This window comes from Cricetulus griseus, chromosome 5 (genome assembly GCF_003668045.3).
Source record: "Cricetulus griseus strain 17A/GY chromosome 5, alternate assembly CriGri-PICRH-1.0, whole genome shotgun sequence".
In the NCBI taxonomy this organism is placed as follows: domain Eukaryota; kingdom Metazoa; phylum Chordata; class Mammalia; order Rodentia; family Cricetidae; genus Cricetulus; species Cricetulus griseus.
This window is the reverse complement of record NC_048598.1, coordinates 118,894,911-118,916,083: the sequence shown is the minus strand read 5'-3', so window position 1 is coordinate 118,916,083 and position 21,173 is coordinate 118,894,911. Positions and strand designations below refer to the sequence as shown.

The window sequence follows — 21,173 nt, the reverse complement described above, 5'->3', positions numbered from 1 at the left end:
TATCAAAGGGGCTATTGTAAGCCCAGCCCTGGGGAAGCTGCCCATCCCAGGCTGGCCCTGGTAGGTAATGAAGGCTCCAGGCTGATTTGCCCTTTATGAGAAATTTCAATTTATGAGGGATGATGCATGCCCGCTCACAAATCTGCTTTGATAAGTGTTCTTAGAGTACTCACAAGGTCTGAGCTGTGATAGAAAAAGTCTCTAGTTTACTATACAGACAGGACACACAGGTCCGTGGGGCTAGTGTTGTTAGCCAGAGCCTCTAACTCAGGATGATTAGAGTGATAGTTAGGAAAGTTTCTTGGAGTAAGTGATGCTGACCAGCCATTCAAAGGATGAGATGATTGGAAAGCCTGCCCATCAAGAGTATTCAAGGGCAGGCTACCCAATCAGTAGGTAGTAAGGGTAGTAACCGGGAGACAACTGAAGGATGCTAACATGAACTAGATCCTAAGGCCAAGTATCTTCTTTGGTGCCTCGGTGTCCCTTTCTAACAGGTTCCCGATACCCATGTAAGCAGATAATTCCTGAGAACCGTAAGCCAAACCCTTTCCCAAACACAAACTGTCACCCCAAGATTTTAGCCAATGTCTAGACATCATTCCATCTGCCCAACTATAACTAGCTACCACCTGACCATCTGCCCAGGCCCATCACTACCATCTCGGCCATAGATACTTTGCCAGCGTAGCAGGCAAAGACTGAAGAAGGCAGATAGATATGCCATGGGCACATCTTGAGCCTGGTTTTCTTTCAGGAAGCCATGTGGACCCATCTCTCTCACCCAGCAGAGACCCCAAATCCGGCATTCACAAGGTGAGGGTCATGCAGCCCCTACCTCTGAACAAGTGAGACTTGCCTCAAAGGTGGCTTTAAAATTGAACCCTGAACCTGGGTCCTCTGGAAGAGCAATTAGTGCTCTTAACCCCTGAGCCATCTCTCCAGCCCACCAAAGGTAGCTTTCGATGTAAGATGGCCTTCTCCCCTCCTAAGCCCCAAGGACGACCCATCCTCGACATTAACCATAACATCTTTCACTCTCTGGAAATCTGAGACACCCAGCCCTGCAAGCTAAGCCCCTCTGCCTCTCTCCACCACTTGTTCTGGTTCTGCCTTCTCCGACAAGGCTGTCTGCTGCCAACCTCTGTGAACACTCTCTTGACCAGCCCTGAGGGTCCAGCAAGTCCATAGATGGCTGAGATCAGCTACACAGAGGAAACCTCACCTGTGGGGTTCTCACACTTCCAAAAGGTCTTTTCTCAACCAGGAATTCCATTCTCAGGGAGGACTTTGGTTGGTCCAATGAACAGCTCACGGGGAATGAGTGGTCAGGAGGGAAACTGGATATATCATTTTCTCTGTCTGTTATATCATAAATAAATGTCTTAAGACCTCCAGACCAGCCAACTGTGTTGACAGATAAACACCCTCCTGGGAAGGTGGCCTTTCCCAATTTGGGGAAGCAGACCTTCCCTGTTGGGAGGTTCTGAAGGTTTGAACCAGCTCTTACCAGCTTCCTAGCAGTCTGTCTTGTAAGGTCTCCACTAATCTCAGCATGTGACACACTACAATGTCTGCTGTTTTGTTTTGCTTTGTTTTGTTTTTAAATTTATTTTATGTGCATTGGTGTGAAGGTGTTAGATCCCCTGGAACAAGAATTACAGATAGTTGCAAGCTGCCACGTGGGTGCTCAGAATGAACTCAGGACCTCTGGAAGAGCAGGCAGTGCTCTTAATGGCTGAGCCATCTCTCCAGCCCCAGTGGTCTGGTTTATTCTGAGCCAATCACATGTATTAAGAGACTGTATCATGAAGTCCTCTTTCTTCCCATACAAAGGCTCCCCTAAATGGCTTGCAATGGTGGCCTCAATTGTCTAAGAAAAGGAAAATTCTGACAGATTTTTTCCTGTTTTTTTCCTGTGTTAAATGTTCTTTTAAACTTTCTTTTGGCATGTATACATGTGTTCACATGAGGGTGGGCACTCAAGTGTGTACTGGTACTATGCACATGTGTGCATGGGAGGCTAGAGGCTGGCAATTGGGTGTCTTCCCTGACCCTTCTAAAGCCATGTGGTAAATTTCAAATTATGAGGGAAGATGTGTACCCGCTCACGTATCTGCTTTGATAGATGTTCTTGGAGTACTCACAAGGTCTGGGCTGCGATAGAAAAAGTCTCTAGTACACTATACAGACAGGACACACAGGTCCATGGGGCTAGTGTTGTTAGCCAGAACCTCCTACTCAGGCTGATTAGAGTGTAGTTGGATGGTAGGAAGCATTTACCTTAGAAGGAAGCAGGGCTTCTCACTAAAATCTAGGATTCACCATTTGACTAGGCTAACTAGTCAGCTTGTTCCAGTTATCCTATGTATCTGACCCATGGGATTACATACAGCCTGCCATACCATCCTGCATTTATGTGTGTGCCGGGGACTGAACTCTGGTCCTCACAGCAAGTCCTCAAGACGTTGTCCCAGGCCCCGGAATGGTATTTTCAAATTAAAAGTGGTCACATATGACAGTTGTTTTAAAATTCGCCCAATTCCCTCCACTTGGAAAACTGAAAAGCTGGTCGCTGTACACTGGCTCTTTTGTTTTTTTATTTTTATTTATGCTCAGTGTGTGAATGTCTATGACACGAAGGGGGTGCAAGTGTGGAGATCTAAGGACAACTTTGCAGAGTCAGTTCGCTCCTTTATCTTTACTTGGGTTCTGGGGATCAATCAGGTCATCAGGCTGGTGTGGCAAGTGCCTTTACCAGCTGAGCCATCTCGCAGGTGTTTTTTGTTTGTTTTGTTTTGTTTTTGCTATTGTACTGATGCATGAAATCCAACCACCCCGTGAGAGAGGACAAGCATGACCTTATGGAAACAAATGAGCACAAATCTCAAAATGTATCAAAAGCAAACTGTCCATCTCAGAATTGCTTGCAACCGGGGCTTGCAACAAGTAACAAAATAATGCACCCGAGGAGAGGTAGCTCCAGGCAGGGCTATGACATCTGAAGAGAGAAAACTCCAAGCTTGGTGGACTTTATTTTCCCCCAGACAGGGTTTCTCTGTATAACAACTCTGACTGTCCTGGAACTCACTCTGTAAACCAGGCTGTCCTCGAACTCACAATGATTTGCCTACCGCCAAGCACCACCACTGTGGTGGACTTTTATGTCCACCCCAAACATCCTATTTTTCTTATTGAGGGGAGATTACACTTTGCATTTAAGAGATTAACGCAGTGGGGGTTCTAAGATTCTAAGGATCTTTGCTTGATTACTGGTGGAGAGTTATCAGCAGGGCACTGCAGTGTCGCCATCAGTCCTCTGGGCTGATTCACTAGAAAGTGCACATCTAGCTTCTCCTTACTGGAGGACAGCACCTTTGGATAGCCAGAGGCTGTGCTGTTCTCTGACCATTCACAATTTGGACTCTTCTGGAACCCTGCCTTCTCTACCCTCCCCTGGCACTCTCTTCTTCACTCAACATTAGACATGTGGGAAGTTCAGCTCTACAGAGTTATCCAGAATGCCAAACAAGGGGAAGAAACAAAAACTCCCGAAACTGCTTTGAAAGCAGGAAATGGGTGGGGACACTGTTCCAAGACACCCTACCTTTTGGCTGTGCCCCCACTCCCTTCACTCAGTTCCAAAAGTTGAGCAAAGGTATACTCCTACTTTCCACACAAAACACATACTTTTGGGAGGAGACCAAACAGAATGGGCAGGCCTGGGGGAAGGTTCTAGAAACAGTGCCCACTGTGTAAACGGAGGATGCTACCGTCCCGTGATGACCAGTTGCTTGTTAGTAGAAAGGCCAGGAAGTGGGGTGGAGGGGTGGGGTGGGGTCAGAAGGATATGGTCTGAGCCAGCTCAGCCACCTCTGTGTGATCTTGGTACTTCTGCCTCCCTGAGACACTTCACTCCACACTTAGTCTGCTCAGGAAACAGGCTGCTGACTCCTCTGTCTACGGATCCTGGCAGACTGGCAGAGGACAACTTCTGCACTTTCTGAAACTGCCTGTCCAGCGTGGTTCAGCACTGTAGCCGCAAGTTGTTTGTGGTTACTTAAGTGTAAATGGGTTGGGTTGAGATGTCATAAAACTTAAAACTCAGTTCCTCAATCTCATCTGCCACAGTTCAAGTGTTTACCAGTCACATGTGGATTGTGGTGACCATATTGGACAGCAAAATATCGAACATTTCCATCCTCCGAACATTCTAGTAGTCAACACACAAAGCTAAAAAAAAAAAAAAAAAAAAAAAAAAAAAAAAAAAAAAAAAAAAAAAAAAAAAAAAAAAAAAAAAAACAGCAGCCGGTGGGAGCCAGATGACTTTTGAACTTCTTAGCCACACCTCAATTTTCTCTAGCCAGGCCTAGGCTAATGTGCAGAAGGAAGTACAGACAGACAGACAGACAGACAGACAGCCCCTTCTGTCTTTCCAGATAGGTTTTCATCATCTCTTTTTTCTTCTGGGTCCCACAGACACCTTCCTTTTCTTTCTATAGTCTGTGAGGTGAGACACTGGCTTTGAGATAGCCCACCCCTCAGTGCTTCTCCTGTATTCTGCCTCCAGGGACCTAACAACCTGTCCCTCCCTCTAAAGATCTCTTTCTGCTTGCAGATCTGACAGTTTCTGAACATCCGCAACACTTGCCTAGGACCTTCCCTGGTACCTCACCTTTAGAATGTGTTTGGGGGAGGCAACATTTTGGCCCTAAAGGCTTTAGAGATCCTGAGAATCTCAGGCTCACACACCCTTAGAACCCGCTGAGGACTCATCCTTTCCACCTAAGCCTCATGAGTAGGGCATTACCTGTCAGAACTTTGGGCCTAGGTCCCCAGGCTGTGGAGAAGTCAGGGCGCCATAGCCTTGCCCCACTCCCACCACAGCTGTGCTGGGCCACTGCTCTCAGGACTACTGCAAACAGCACCAGGGTTCAGAGGCCCGCCAAGCGCCGGGCTCCAAAATAGCAGTTGTATTCACATAAAAGCCTCTAATGAGAGAAAGATGCCATTTTTGGCCCCTTGCACACTCTCTGCAGACGCTGTCTGGCAGGCCAAGTGGGCCTCTACTGTTTGGCGGCCGGAGGGGAGGAAGGGAAGGTGTGAGTCACACTTTGGCCCCAGCCTCTAGGCTTGGACAGCCCTGTTAATTGCTTTAACAAATGCTGAGATGCTAGGCCACTTGGAGGCTGAGGGCCAGGGACTGGGGCCGAAAGCAGCCCTAGTCCCTACCAGCCACAGCAGGCACACGATGGAGACTTCTGGGTATAGCCATCCTGCAACCTTGACTTGGCTGTGAGAAGCCAGGGCTTTGGTGGTTCCATTTCCAGCAGGGCCTCTTGGGATGAAGAACAGGACAAGCACCACCAGGGGTAAGCCTATGATAAGGCTCTTCCTGGAAAGCATCGCAAGAGCATAGAAGATAGTTCTATGGTTGACATGTAGCCATTGCCCCTGGTACCCCCAGCCCATGGCAGAGCATAGAGGAAAGGGTTCCCTTGCCATCATGGACTGTCTGAATCCTAACCACTCGGATGCAGGAGTCAGTACCACTGGCCAACCATGTCCTTATCTAGAACATGGCTGTACATCCAGTATTTACTGCTGCATAGAATGGTAACAAAGACAAACTCTGTCCATTCCATCATGTGATTAATCAAAATTAATCACAAAGGTATCAGAAAACCAGATAACAAAGGAACAGAAGACCAGAAATTGGGATGTGAAGATACGGAGGAAACAGTTAAGGAGCCCAAACCCCGAGAAAAACAAGACTGATGAGGAGCAAGTATAAGCAGAGTGACTAGAGGCTGCCTTTCTGAGGAGAGGGGCATGATGCAGGGACTTGGGGGATGACAAGAGACCAGGCACACAGGCAGTGAGTGGAGGCAGAGCCGGAGAGAGCAGCATTTGCCGTGGAGTAGAGGAGGCGCATTCCCAGCAGCCAAGCTAGATTATGTGAGTCAGGATAAGGGCTAAGAGCCAGGCTGGAAGAGAGCTGCTTCCACGACCCCCGCAGCAGAAGGCAAGCGGATGCATTAAGGGGTAACCAGAAAGAGCAGCAAGTAGACTTCTGCAGACATCCAGAGTAGATCGTTGCAAACATCAAAGACCACAGAGGCATCACAGAAAGAAGGCATGCACAGTCTACACAGGCCTTGAGAAGTACAAACAAGCAGGGTTTAGCAAGGAATGACGACAAAGCATGATCAAGAAGGTATCCCATATGTCCCTGGCTATCTGCAGATGTCAATTCACACTGGGAGCAAAAACTGGCTCCAGGGGAGAGAAAGCATGCTCATTTGCACACACTGGGGTTGGACAGTCAGAGAGGCAATCACAACAGATACAGCAGCAGAGTTGGGAGCCTGAGGTCAAGGGAGAAGTCTGGCCCATAGTATCTATAGACACAGGCTGTGGCCCCAAGACAATGTCTACATCTGTAAGAAAGCAGGCCACTCCAGCCAGGGAGCCAGTGTAGCCAGAAAGAAGAGGGCTGGCAAAGTCCTGGGAAACTTGTTGTTTAGTAGCCGGTACAGAAGCTGCATGCAGAGGACACTCTGGTGTGTGCAAAGGGAACCAACATTTGGCTTCAGGAGATTCCTGCCTTACGACATCTCATGATGCAAAAAGCCTCATGGGGAAACTCCTACTCGCCATGAGGAGCTAAATCACCTCACATGACATCATCTGGGAGCTGTGTATTTCTTATTAATTTGGTGTCTGTTGAGCTCACATGGTTTCTTTCGTCTCCCATCTTCCTCTCCACAATTCCCTAACAACTTCAGCATAACTGTCTGATGAGGAATGTACTGTGTATGCTTATCTTATTGATTGTTGAATAAAGTTCTGTTTGGCCAATGAAACAGTAAGTTAGACAGGACTAGGAGTCAAAGAGGATTCTGGGAAATGTAGTAGAGAAGTGGTGATCCAAGCAGGAAGTGACATAGCAAGGAGACTCATATTTAAGCAAGGAGAAAGAGGAAGTGTCCCCTTTTCCCCTTCCTCCTCCAGTGGCGCCATGTGAGCCACTGGCAAGAGAGGGTGCCAGCAAAAGGCATCCTCTATAAGATAAGTCTTATAAAATATATAGGTTTATGATAATTAAGACTGAGCTAACAGATGAGAAATCCAAGTCATTGGCCAAGCAGCACTGTACCTAATACAAGTCTCTCTGTGCATTAATTGGGGCCCTAACTCAGGCGGGCGGCTGTCGTAAAGTGCACACGTGGCAATGGGGCTTTGGTGGCTTTTGGTGGAAAGATTTATTGTAACAACTGTCCTTCTTGTGTGTGAGTCTTCTACAGGTGTGATGGGTGGGATCAAGCAAGCACCCTGAGGGAAGCCAAGCGGGGCCCAGAAAAAGAGGAGCAGGGTCCTTGTAGGACTGAGACAAGAACCAGAAGGAATATTGTCCTAGTGCCTACCACACAATGCAGAGGCTGTGGACCAAGAAGTCAGGAGCAAATGCACAGCCAGGACTCCATCACTAGGTCCCCTGCGCAGCAGGGAGGGTTGCTGGGAGGGTTGACAGGAACTTGACAACAGTGAGGGATTTCTCAGCTTAGCCCAGGAATGCCACACAGCCGTTCTACATCCTGATGACAGTGAGATAACCCCTGCCCTTAGAAACAAAAGCCAAGAATGTAGGCTCTGCATCAAGAGCCTAGAGAAAACAACAGACCATGAATGAAATGTTTGATCTAAGTTACCTTGTTTGTTCCTCACAACTCTGGGAGGAAGCAATTATTGTTAGTCACAGGGCACAGAAGGGGACACAGGGACACAGAGAGCTGGAGCAGCTTGTCCATAGCCACACACCCACCAAGTGAGTCTCTAGCACAGGCTCTGGCCACTGTGCTCCAAATGCCATATGCCAGCTGTCTGCACAGTTGCTCATTTAGCAGAAAGAATGGCGGTAAGGGCTGGCCCTTAGGAGCCAGAGACTGGATTCATATACAGACTGCTGAACACCCACTCCCTGGCTTGGACAACTATCCAGGTGCATCTGCAAAGGGTGTTGGTGGTGGTAGATCAAATCTAGCCTCAAGAGTCATTGCATCAAAATTCTGTAATATATGAATTTCTTTGAGTTTGAGGCTAGCCTGGTCTATAGAGCAAGTTCCAGGACAGGACAGTAAAGGCTACATTGTCTTGAAAAACCAAAAAAAAAAAAAAAAAAAAAGGAAGAAAGAAAAGAAATCAGTATTTTAAAGGACTTATGATAACCTGGCACACCGTGAGAGGTGTAGGTTGTATTGTTGTTAATCCCAAAGACGAGCCTAAATTGTCTCACGCTATATGGCTAAGACTCAACTGAAAAGGGAACTAGTTACTTGTCTAAAGCATACACTCTTAACCTCGGACCTTACTTCAAGACTTGGAGTCTAGAGATGGGCACCTCCTCAGCCACTGCAGGGAACTCTGTTCTTCCCAGAGCAGCCCCAGACCCTGTGTCTTCAAGTCAAGATCAGAAGGTTCAAGTCAAGAAGGAGGTTCCTCAGCACCCTCCCGGGTCATGGGGAGATAGGGGTGAGCTAGTATGAGAATATTGAAGACTCTCCCCAAATCAGCAGCTATAAACAAGACAGCCACCTCACATCATATGCCCTCCCCCTCAGTCAGCTGCTTCCACAAATACACAAACACATGAATCATGCAGAAGAGCTGACAAGGCCCTGGCGGGGGGGGGGGAGCAGATACCAAGTAAGGGAGGGAACCGTGGCCAATTCCAGACCCCACTAAGGTAGAGGGAGGAACTGGACACACAGCAATGTGGCAGCCAGAGACACAGAGGCTCCCCAGGTTCCAATGACTTTGGGAGGAGGGAGCAGACTAGCTGGAAAGGTATAATAGTGTGTTAGGACTTAGGATTGCTTCCGTGAGAGAAGAGAGAGGCCAGGAATGGGGGCAACTGAGCGAGGACAGACACTTCTGCATATGGATAATATACCGAGTCCTCATATCTGGGGAGCCAGAAGAGGAACTAAGTCTCCACATGGTTTGAGGGCCAAGACTGAAATGGGGGTATGTCATACACTCCTCCTTATGTGCCCTCATGTCTCACCTGCCTGGAAGCTACCCCATATGGATGAAATTGCTAGGACAGAATCCTGAACATTCTCTGGCATGGTATCTCTCCAGCTCTAAAGGCAGCTGTGTGGAGGGAAGAGAGCAATGAGAAGCCCCTGGCAAAGCACAGAGCCAGCTGACAGGGTATGGAGCCAAGAGCACCATATTCTACACAGCCTTGGGCCCAGTTATCCAGGGCCAACACCCCATTGCTCACGTGGTTCTCATTAGGCTCATTAGCAGCAAAATAGCAACAAGCAAACAGCATAGGGACCAACTAATTACCACATAGCCCTTCAGTGGGCAACCTACTTCAAGTAGGGAAGGCCAGTCCTCCAGAGAGCCAACAGCCAACAGCCTGGTTCAAAGCTGAGGGGACAGGTTTGGGGCCTTAGGAAGCATAACCAGGCTGAACAGAGAAATAATGGGGGTGTGGGTACCTCCACATCCTCTAGCAGTACCCTCGGAGACATGAGGGTGCACACACACTTGGTGGGAGACACTCTGCACTCACCCAACCTCAAGTTTCCAGTATTGAAACTACAGTTTGGCAAAGAAGAACACTGGAAAATCACAAGTGAGCTAGGAAACAGCTTGCAGGCCTGAGTGTGGCCAGGCCTAGACCCCTCAGGCATCTGGGTAGAAGCCTACCCCCTGTGAGGCTGTCTGCTCCAGTCAACCCAAGCAACACTCTACCAGCCAAAGGTTCCCTGCAAAAGCTGAACTCTCTGGAACATACCAATATCCTTCCCCAACCTTGAACTTCAGACATCTCCAGAGTCCCCAGGGACTCTCAAAGTGTGGTCCCTGGCCCTGCAGCATCAACAGCCCTGGCATGTACAGCATTCCATCCATCCTCGGGCATATCTCCTAACCATAGCCGCAGTTTCCTTATGGGTGGAGGATAAGTAAATATGCACTGAGGCACTTAACTGTGATGTCTGTGAAGAGCCCAGCAAGGTGTTGGGCAATCCTAACACTAAACTCTTAGCTGATAGCAGCCCCAAGAACTGCACTACCCTCCCCAGCGCTCTACTGCAGAGTGAGACCCCGAAGAAAGCATCGGGTACCTGATGGCAGGGCATAGGTAGCATCCTGGAGTCAGGTTGTTGTCTGAGTTCCGTTCTACTTCTGCCATCACCTGACTCGGTTCCTCATCTACCAAGGGGGAAGGCTCAGCACAGTTTGTATAAAGTGGATACTATATAAGTATTGGCTCTTGACACTGCCTCTGACAAGGCTCTCCCACCCTTGTGCGAAGGGTCACCCTAGAGGTCATGACTCTTCCTGCCTCCATCCTTCGTCTTAGCATAGCTATAATGATTTCTTTCCCAGCATTTAAGACAGCTTGCGGTGGTAGTGCACACCGTTGATCCCAGCACTCAAGAGGCAGAGGCAGGCAGATCTCTGAGTTCGAGGCCAGCATGGTCTACAGAATGAGTTCCAGGACAGCCTCCAAAGCTATAGAGAAACCTTATCTCTAGGGGAAAAAAAGACAGCTTTGCAGACTTCAGAGTAATCTGAGAGAAGGCTGTTCCAGACACCAACTCGGAGCCTTATTTGATCATCCTAGTACCGTGTCTGCCTGATAGGTCAAGACTGTGGGCCGGGGTCAAGGCAAAGGTGGATTCCCTCAGCCCTCAGTAGGAATGGTGCCCCCAGAGGTATATTCTGCTGACCACAAACATGGGTACTAACACAGTGGGCCAGAAAAAGGAAATGTTGGAAGCTTAAAACACGAGCAGGAATCTGCTCTGAGAAACAGTTTCCATTTGGAACATCTTTAAGTCTCACTTCCACTCAAGAGCAAGACGGGTGGCTAGGACAGGAGGCACTCACGTTTGATACAGTGGTTGGTGCTGTTTGATGTCGTCCATCCTGGGCAGCACTGTCCCCCGCAGACATTTCTCCTGTGGAGTCGCCAAAGCAAAGTTAACACAAGAGTGCTCAGAGCTGGGACTACTCAGGCAGGACTTGGGGGACACTTGGAGGCTGAGAAGACTGTCCCCATTCCATGGAGAAGCCACCTGGCCCAGGAATGAGCACTATAGTATGACAAAGACCAAAGTTGAATCTTATCCCTGCCATTCCCTGTAAACCTCTGGGAAATCTCAGTCTCTCCGTCTACACAATGGAGATAACGCCTGCCTCGACGAGTGACTATGATGAGTGAGACAAGGTATCTAGCACCCAGTACACAGAAGTCAATACAGAGCATGGTGGTTTACTGACAGGTGTTCGAGGCCAGCCTAGAAAGGGGCAAGACCTCATCTCAAACAATTAACACACACACACACACACACACACACACACACACACACACACACACACACACACACATACACACTCACACACACACACACACACACACACACACAGAGAGAGAGAGAGAGAGAGAGAGAGAGAGAGAGAGAGAGAGAGAAAGTAACAAGGACAAGATGGTAAGCAAGTTCAGAGAGGTTCAGTCATTTGCCAAAGCCACATAACCATCAAGGACCAGAGCCCAATTCAAATCTAGGTTGGCAGGCTAGTGGGTAGCTCAGTGAGAGAAAGCCTGCCTAGCATGTTGAAGGCCCTGGGTTCTATCCAGAATACCAAAAACAAAACAAACCCTCTGAGTTGGTCGAACTCTAAGCCAGGCTCCAAGTCTACAATGCCTCTCACCAAAAGCCACACACTGTGCTCCTTGCCTGCAAATGCTGAAAACAAAGAAGTCATGCATAAATAATCTTAAGGATGTGTGTGTGTGTGTGTGTGTGTGTGTGTGTGTGTGTGTGTGTGTGTGTGTGTGACCATCCTGAGAATTCAAACCTTAGTAGATTTGGGCAGGCCTGTATGCAATTAGACTGAGTCCTAAGTGGGAGACTAAAGAAACAGGTCTCTTGTGTCACTGTTCAAGAAAGGCCTTCCAGGGTGATGACTGGTAGGAAGAGAAGACATGGTGAAGCCAACTCTGTCTGGCAAGCACACTTTTTACTTGGGAAGGACAATCGAATGTAGTTTATGGGGGAGGATGCACCTGGCCCTGACACCTCCATTTGACTTTAACTTTTGGTCCTGGCAGGACACTTGTCCAAATGCTGTCCTCAGGAGTCTAGTGAATGCCACCAGCACCACAAGGTTCTCCAGCCCAAGATCTCCATCTGCAGACCCCTGATAACCAGACAAGGGAAATGCCCAAGGAAACACCCAGGAAACGCCCTGGAAAAGACTTCTTGGGTTGGACAGGCAAGGCTGGCTCTGACTCCCTGGGCCCAGTCATAAGGAACAGAAATGAAACAGGGTTGAGTGGGAGGGAGAGGTTTGGGGGCCAGAGGCTGGAGTGGGTGGCCATTCCTGGGATCCTTGGGGTCAAGATGATGAGCATCTGGTGCCACTTAGGAATTTGTTTGACATTTGAGTGGACCCCAAAGCTTGTGTGGTTGAGGGAGTCATACAAAGAATTCAAAATAAATTCCTAAAGCCTGCAAAGGCTGAGGCCCATTCCTGGCCCTTGGGCCCAACATTGTGGGGCACGGCCTCCCAGGGAGCTTTCAGAATGTTCCGCTGGCCAAGAGCTTTGTCTTGCTGGCCACTTCCTCCAGCACCATTCAGATTCCATAAAGTTCTCTCAATCAAGGTCCAAGTCACGAGGCCCCAAGGAGAGAGCTGCTCCCCCAACCCCAACCCAGGGCTTTCCAGCATATACCCAGGTAGAAGGAAAAAACTGTCCACTCAGTTGGAAGTTGATACCCCTTGTGGCAGTGACAAACCTCTTTGTGGGCTGGAAGGTCTTTGCGAGAAAACAGGCTGCATGCTCTGGTAGTTTTCTTGCAACCAGCGCCTGTGGGAACTCAGCACAGACCAAAGAGCCTACTTGGCTGGGAACAAATCCTGCCAAAGAGGCCCCCTGAGCCACCATCACCCCAGATGCCCTCAGGATATAGCTTTACAGCTAAGAGTAGGAGGTCAGTAGTCAGGTCTGCCTTGCCGGCCTACAGAGGAGTCCTAAGGGTTGCCAGGCCAGAGCAGAGACTGCCCGGAATCAAAGACTGTCAGCAGAAGGCACAAGATGGAGCTGGAAGAGTACTTATAAAGAGATTCAGATACTCAATGGACATCTTTGACAATATCCCAGGCCCAGCCAGGAGAGCAGCTGGGAGGTGACTGCATCTGTCTTATGTTTGCTAGATGAAATGCATAAGCCCAGACTCCCAGATCAGACATTCTGTCCCTTATGTAAGGCTCCTCTGACAAGTGTCTGACCTCCCCTGCACCCAGTGCCATCATTTAGAAGTGGTGGCTCATGCCACTGGGGTCCATCTCTGCCTTGGGTATCTCAGAGGTTCTGTCCTTTTTCTCTCTGCCTCTGTAGGCTGACACAGAGCCTAACACATGGTATACATTAAGTGCTCCTTTAGTCACCGAGTCCAGGACTCCCTTGAAAGTGTGCTGAGCGATGCCAAGGGTAGGAAAGAGGATGTTAGGGTTGCATGGCCAGCAGACTCCCCAACAGCGACTCACATGGCAAGGAAGTGATTTCCTGTTCCATGATTTTTGTAACCTACTTAGGCAGGTGAGCAGGTCTCCATCTAAGGCTAGGTCCTCAAGCTTGGTCCTGCCCTGGACACAACCAATCCAGTTCTCCACAGAAAGAACAGGCCACAAGCTTCTAGAACAATGGTGGTGCCTGACCAAAACTGAAAATGTTCTTTCTTTTATATCAAATTTTCCTACATCTCTTTGTTCTTCTTGACAAATAGTGCTACTTTTAACTTGTAATAATGATACAAAGTTTCCTTTTCATTATGGATTTATTTATGCAGAAAAATGAGTCAGGCTCTGTTTGTAATGATAAAAAAATGTAATTTAACTAAACATCCAGAAACAGGAGGATGGATAAATAAACTGTGGTATATTTAGACAAAGGAACAATATACAACAGTTAAAATGAATAAACTTGAGTGTATATTATCATAGTTAAGTCTCAAATGCCTAATGAGGAAGGAAAAACCTTGTAGGGGAATACAATATGCTATCGTTTGTCTATGTTTAAAATATGCAAATATCTAAGTTTAAAATGTGCAAAAAATTAAAATATAACATTGTATATGTTATGGATATTTACATCTTTTGTAATAGTATAAAACACACATTGGAAATATTTAAATCCAAAGAGTAATTAACTGCAGAAAGAGGGAGGCAAATTTATAGAAGAAATTTCAACTTAAAAAAAAACAAAACAAAAGTAAAATAACTTATGAGCTGTGTTATAACCAATGCCTTTCAGTATTCATCCAAAATTTCATAATTTACTTCAGAATACAACATGGAGTTCTGTTACTTTAATAACATTGATGGAGGAAAAAAAGCTGGCAAGGAGGCTCATAGATCAAACCACTTGCCACCAAGCCTTACAGCCCGAGTTCAATCCCTAGGACCCACTGGTGAAAGGAGAGAAAATAAGGAAATATGAAGGAAATACGAAGATGATCTGCTATGAGGCTGGTTCAAAAAACACTGAGCACTGGCAAACAATGTTTTAATAAGTCCCTTGTAGTCTGTATTACATAGCTACACTGCTCACCTCAGACATTTAGCACAGTGCCTGGCACATGTTTTTTTTTTTAAATACACCCTATATCAAAAATTCCACAATGGCAGGGCTTATCTGTCTTTTCCACTGCTATCTTCCCAGGGTCCAACATAGTGCATATTGAAAGAGTTAATTTAAAAAAAAAAAAAAAAAAAAAAAAAAAAAAAAAAAAAGTCTCAACTAGCAATGGTGTGCAGTTCTACAATCCACCAGCAGATGGCACTTGGCCCCTAGCTCTGACTTTCATACAATGGCCAGAATGGACACGGATTGAGGAAATTAAGAAATAACTTTATCATTCGGGCCCTCTCCAGGGGATGAATGGTTTGCTGAAGGAACTCATTATCTACCAAATGTGAAGGAGACAAAACTGAGGAGCCAGCTCCAGCACAGGTATGCATCTGTGGTGTATAATGCAAGTGTCTGTGGGCGGCACCTAGCTGCTTACACACCTGTGCATATATACTAGCTTTGTCTTGGTGACAGTCTGCTTTGCTTCACTTTATGACTTCAAACAGCAACTTCCACACACACACACACACACACACACACACACACACACACACACACACACTTACACACTTAAATGCCTGCAGTATAAACTCCCCTATGACAACCCAAACTTCATCTCTAGCCTAAGCCCCTGGCTCCCCTATACCAGGGTTTCATTCTTGCCCCTGGGCAAACGCCAACGGTGAAAAGCCCTTGTTCTGAGGCGGTGTTAAGCCAGCCTGACATCGTCATCTCCGATGCCACTCCAGCCGTCTCCTTCCTCACTTGCTTTCTACTGAGTGCCGGGGGCCCTAGGTCACAGCGTCTCTTCTCTGAGCCTCTCCACTACGTTGTACTGCTCCATTGCACTTAACAAACACTTCCGGTACTTTTGGAAACACATCCACCAGCACATGCTGTTCAAGTCTCCAACTTGATCTTAGCAATTGAGTTGCCCTTCCAGCAGGAACGTCGTTGTGTTCTGTGGGTCCCCCCTCCTTTCCCATGCTCAAGCAATATATAATCATGCAGTTGCTTGCTCAAGTCGGGAAAATGGAGAAAGGTGAAACCGGACTTGGAAGCACTCGAACTGTGTGCCCTGCAGACTTTAGGCTAGGCCTCCGAAGGGCAGCAGTGGGTCCATTTACACCCAGGGAGGGCCAGCTACACGCAGGCGCTGATCTGATGGAAACACAGAAGCGGGCAAAGCCCTGCTTTCATAGAACTCATATTAAGTGAGCACATAAGCATAAATAGAAATATATAAATGAGTGCTACACGGATGCATAAAGTGGAGCGAGGGCAGAGAAGGAACGAGACACAGTGAATTCTGCTGAAATACTGGAGCAGAGCGCAGCAGCCAGAGAGAACGGTAAGTACAAGGTCCAGGAAGCAGAAGACCTTCCGTAGTGGAACTAGGGGTACAAGCATCGGGACTGCTACCTGGGACAAAAATAACAGGTAAATCAGGCTCAAGCCAACGGCTGCCAAAGCCCTTCCTATACTCAGCAGTGGCTCACTGCCAGGCTACTGTGCCCTCGTTCCAGAGACGCCTGGATACTCAGGCAAGATCCCCACTATTGTAATTCCGGGCAGGGCGTTGTTGGGGCGGGGGAGGGGAGCCTCCTTCCATGATAATAAAGTCCTGGGCCCGCAGCGAGCCGTGCAAAATTATTAGTTGAAGAGTTGGAGGGAGGCTTAACCTTACAAAATGTACAGATAGTGCTGACACGGAGACTCCCCGGCACACATAAACCTAGTCTCTCACACAGCGTCGGGGCAGCTTTCCCCTCCAAAGAGCTCCTGAGCCCATGTCTAAGCCCTCTGCGTGTCCCAGCAGCCCTGAGCCCGGACTATACACTTGTCTCGGCGCGCCGGCTTCACTGCCAGCCCCTTCCTGGAGGCGCATCTGTCTTTGCGCCCTGGTGTCCCCGCTCCCCCGCCCAGATCCTCCATCCGCTGGCTCCCTGAGCCAGCTTAACCTTCTCTGGGCCTCAGGAACCCAGAGCGCCCACCCAGCTGCCTGCTCCCCAGGGCCTCTCAGATCCCAGCAGTGCTGCCAGCCGCCGAGCTAGTTAGCCTATCGCAGAATGAGCTAGAAACGCACAACAACTTAACGTCGGGGTTCCGGGTGAGCTGGTGTCCAAAGGAAATGACAGATTTGTTTTTGCAAAAACTTTTCGAAAGCTGGTTCTGTCTTGGCCCCTGCTTGGGACCTCGGAGTGATTTCTCTACAGTAACTGAGGACAGAGGGACAGACGAGTCTCCTCTGTCCCTCTGTCAGTGAAAGCATGACTGTCCGCACCCCTGCATGCCTCGTCCTCCCCACCATTCCCCTACAGTGCTCACCCGGTGAGCCGCCCTTGCCGTGCAGCCGCGGGTCGCTGCAGGGTCACCGGGCGCACGACCGAAGGCGCGGCCCGGGCTGCTGGATGTTGCTGGCCCCGAGGACTGCTTCTTCGGGTCTGGACAGGTGGCTGGACTCGACGGAGCTGTTGGGCACGGGATGGCCTCCTGGCCTCGGCCTCAGCCTCGGCGGGCCTCCTGGGGCTCCCCTGGCCCGGATGGTTCCACTCCGAGGGCGACAAGCCAGAGAGCGGAGCATCAGGCTCCCGGAACAGACTGTACACCTTGGCTGCAGCAGCTACGGGGTGGCTGCCCACGGGGCGCCACAGCCGATTCGCATCCCTGCTAGCTGGTTCGTATCCCACGGAGTCCCTTTGGGCATGACCTGTCCCCAACAAGAGAGCCAGGGCGAGTGGCAGTAAGCCTCTCCAACGCATCCTCCTCGGGAAGCGTCCGGAGCAGCGCGAGGTGGTCGGAGCCCTCATGGCGCCAGAGTGGCTGCAGAGCTGGGGGCACCGGAGACCTCGCGGGGAGATGCCCTCCACCGTTTGCTCTACGGACCCTCCTGGCCGCTTGCCCCGACGCGTCTAGGGGGGTACTGAAGCAGCTGTCTGGGGACCCGGGGGTTCCCAGGCTAGAACTGTATGTCTTGAGTTGCCCGGGCTGCGCACCGAGCCTGTGTCCACCGCACCTTCGCTCCCGCTCCCCGCACTGCAGCCGTCTGAAGCGTAACCGGAGGGTTTTATTTTTGGAAACCGCCCCCTGCTTTTTCGTCTCTTTTATCCACGCCATGCCCCCTCCTCGGAGGGACAGCTCGGCCCCCTTATTACGGGAGACAGGAATTCCAGCAACACCCACTTTGGCACCGAGAAGCGAGCGGGCGGTGAGGGGATTAACCCGTGAGGAGCTGCGGGCAATGTAGGGCAGACCCGGGGACTGGAAGGACAGATGGCGTCTCTCTGGACAAGCGCACCTGAGCTGCCGGTCTCCTGTCCTGAGCAAGCTCAAACTGTCCGCCTGTCCTGGATGTATTTTCTGCTCTTGACCTCACGGACTCAGATTTGGAACAAGGCTGCTTCTCAGTCCTGAAAGAAGCTAGGAAGGTACCCAGACCAGAGCAATGAGCCTGAGGCATGTGCGCCTGGTCCCGCCGCTTCCTCCCCTGGCCGCTGGGGGCGCTAGACGAGAATGCAGGTGTCCCTGGGGCAGCAGCCCGAAGTCGGACGCCTATGGGGAAGGTCAACTGGGGGAGCGCGCCCTCTAGTGGAGCTGGCCGCAACCCTTGGCAATCGTGCCTTGTAGAGACAGGCTCTGCCAGCCGCCTCAGTTCCTTGATCTTAATCAGCTTCCTGTGGCGTCAAGGCTTGGCCTGAGCCTGTGATGATGATGGCTGTCTCTGGAAGAGGTATTCTCTTTTCACAACGGTAGGCATGGAGCCTCTCAAATAAGGTGACTGAAGAATAGGATTGCCAAAGAGGGAAATAAAAAACAGGCCCATGGCCTTTGGCTCACATTCCACTCCCTGGACTCCTGTCACAGCCTCTCATTCCTTGGGGGATCCCTAGGGGACCTCCCCTAGGGAAAATGAATGAGTCGTCCCGGCTGAGCTGGGTTCTTACATCTTGTATTGAGGGGGAAAGGGATGTTGGTTGCCTCCCATCTGAGTGTCCTCTCAAATCTGCCATCTTTTTCACCCATGTCCCCTGCCCCCAAGCCTAAAGACCTTTGGCAGGTGCAAACATGGATTTCCTGAAAATGTTTTCACAGCCTACTATCTCCTAGGGAGGCAGAATGAAGGAGCATCCCATACCAGCCTCTCCCCTCCCAGAAGCCTAAGTAATATCTAACTGGAGAAGAAAGCCTCAGTACTTGACATTGGCCTACAGAATCCTCCATGCCTGGCTGGCTCTCTGGCCTATCTGAGCTTATTCTTGCCCCGTAGTCACCTCACAGCCTCTGCACTGGCCCTCTCCATGCTGCAAACAGTCCACAGTGGTGCCTTCCCTCCACGTGGAGTGTTCATCTCCAAGAGGTCTTCAGGACAGGCTCTTCATTTCACCTCTCATTGAAAACATCACCCCCTGGAGTGGCCATGTGTGCTGCTCAGCTTCCCTGGCTTGTGAGGAAATACTCATGGTTACCATTTACAATGAGAAATCAGTTCTTGCAGCTCACGGTTTCGGCCCTCGGCTGATTAGCTCAATTGCTTTGGAGCCTGTGGTGAAGGAAGGCGAAGGAAGACGGAAACCTCATGGCAGCTTGAAAGCAAAGAGAGAAACTAAGAGGCCAAGGTCCCAACTGTCCCTTGGAGAGCATGTCTCCAATGATCTAGTTTCCTTCCCCTACTCTCCACTTCCTCAAGGTCCCATCACCTCCCAATAGTGAGACAAACTAGTCATTAAGCCTTTGGACACACGTCCTTGAGCGAGAAATTTAAGCACCAAACTGTAACACCATCCCGGGACCCCTAGTCTAGAACAGCCTTGGCACCTCTGAGTTGCCACTGTCTCACAGATCACCTCTCTTTATGTTCATGGTTTCGAAGAGTTGAAAATATCATACTATTTGTTGACTTTGTGCAGCTGGTTATTTAGAAAGGCAGAACCTGAAGGAGGACAGTCAGCTGTATTTCTCTGTCTCCCACCACATAATAGTGACATTTCCTTCTCTATTTCTTTTTAAAGCATTTTTAAAATTACTTTTAATTAGCTGGGCAGTGGTGGTGCATTCTTTTAATACCAGCACTGGGGAGGCAGAGGCAGGTGGATCTCTGTGAGTTCGAGGCCAGCCTGGTCTACAGAGTGAGTTCCAGGACACGAGCAGTTAGAGAGAAAAGCTATCTAAAGAAAAACAAACAAAAATTACTTTCAATTATGTGTAGGTGTGCATGTCTACATACAGGCTTGTGCATATGGATACAGGGGTGTTGAAAGCAGCAAGGTTGGATGCCCTGAAGCTGGAATCACAGGTGGTTGTGAGCTATCGGATGTGGCTCTGGGAATTGAACTCAGGACCTCTGGAAGAGCAGCAAGTGCTCGTCACCACGGAGTCTTCTCTCCAGTCTATTCTTCTCTGTTCTTAACACCTCAGGCACCGTCCTTGGCTTGCCTATTCCTACCAGATACAAGAACAGTCTTTGTAACTAAGATCAACTTCTAGACACTAAAGAGCCTGCTCTTGTGCAGGTCAAAGGCTCATCCAGTTTAATGAATATATGTAATTTAATCCTCTTCCTCTCCCCTTTACCTCCCTACCAATAAGCAGTAGGCCTTGTAGTGGGGAGAGCAGTGTGGGCTCTGTTCTTCAGACTGTCCTCTTACACTATGGCTCTGCTGTGTCAAGGTTTCACAGGAAGTGTCAGAGATAGAGTAGCAAAGTCTTACTTAGTAGGTGCCTAAGCATTGGTCAGTTCATTTATATACATTTGTGGGCGAGTGGGGGGGGTGTCTTCCACCCTGCACTGCCATAGCAAAGGTCTCTAACCAACCTCCAAAAGATCTGCATCTCTTGCCCCAAGAGACACGCCATGTAAGGCTAAGCAGTGGTAAGGAGGCCACTTACTTCTCCACCATGTAGACCACCCTAGCCTCACAGTCACAATTCTCCATTAGGAACTGCACATGAGTCTCTTCATACATGTGTTTGCTCAGTTCCTAAAGATGTATGTTGGGATCTCCCAAGAACTTTCTTGCTGTGCCTTGGCACATGGGGGTGTTTGGAACTGCCAGTGATTGTCCAGGTACCAGAGGAAGGACAGCTGGGAGGAGTCACGGTGGTCTCTCTTCTGGCAGGTGATGGCTCTGCTTCACTCCGCTTGCATTAGGGGTGTCCTTGGGGAAACCTCAGCGCTGTCTACTAAGGTAACCAGTGTGTTCTCTCCCCAGTGACTAACTGAATCCTTCTCTTTAGAATGCCTTGTTGTTCTAGGCTCTGTCACTTCAGTGGACATTCTGTGTGTGTGTGTGTGTGTGTGTGTGTGTGTGTGTGTGTGTGTGTGTGTGTGTGTACATGTTCATGATGGGGTGCAGTGGCCAGAGGTGTCATTCTTCAGGGGCCATCCATCTTGGTTTTTGTTGTTGTTGTTGTTGGGTTTCTTTTGTTTCTTTGTTTTTTGTTTTTGTTTTTGTTTTGTTTTTGAGACAAAAACTTCTCACTGGTCTCAGCTTGCTTACTGATTGGCTGGGCTGGC

At 49.2% G+C, this 21,173-nt stretch overlaps 1 protein-coding gene across 5 annotated transcripts in view; it reads right to left on the bottom strand.

The window, feature by feature from the left end:
• Positions 1-21,173, bottom strand: part of Ltbp2 (latent transforming growth factor beta binding protein 2) — a 96,246-nt gene that overhangs the window by 73,340 nt on the left and 1,733 nt on the right. For 3 of the 5 annotated variants that reach the window (XM_035445299.1, XM_035445300.1, XM_035445301.1), the window contains exons 2-3: positions 18,931-20,098; positions 10,912-10,982 (exon numbers count right to left, since the gene is read on the bottom strand). In XM_035445299.1, the coding sequence (XP_035301190.1) occupies positions 10,912-10,982; positions 18,931-19,007 (148 nt within the window). In that variant the 5' untranslated portion in view covers positions 19,008-20,098. Of the gene's footprint in view, positions 1-10,911; positions 10,983-13,575; positions 13,819-16,987; positions 17,485-18,930; positions 20,099-21,173 lie in introns of those variants that run through there. The other 2 variants (XM_027418522.2, XM_027418523.2) reach the window with 2 other exon arrangements.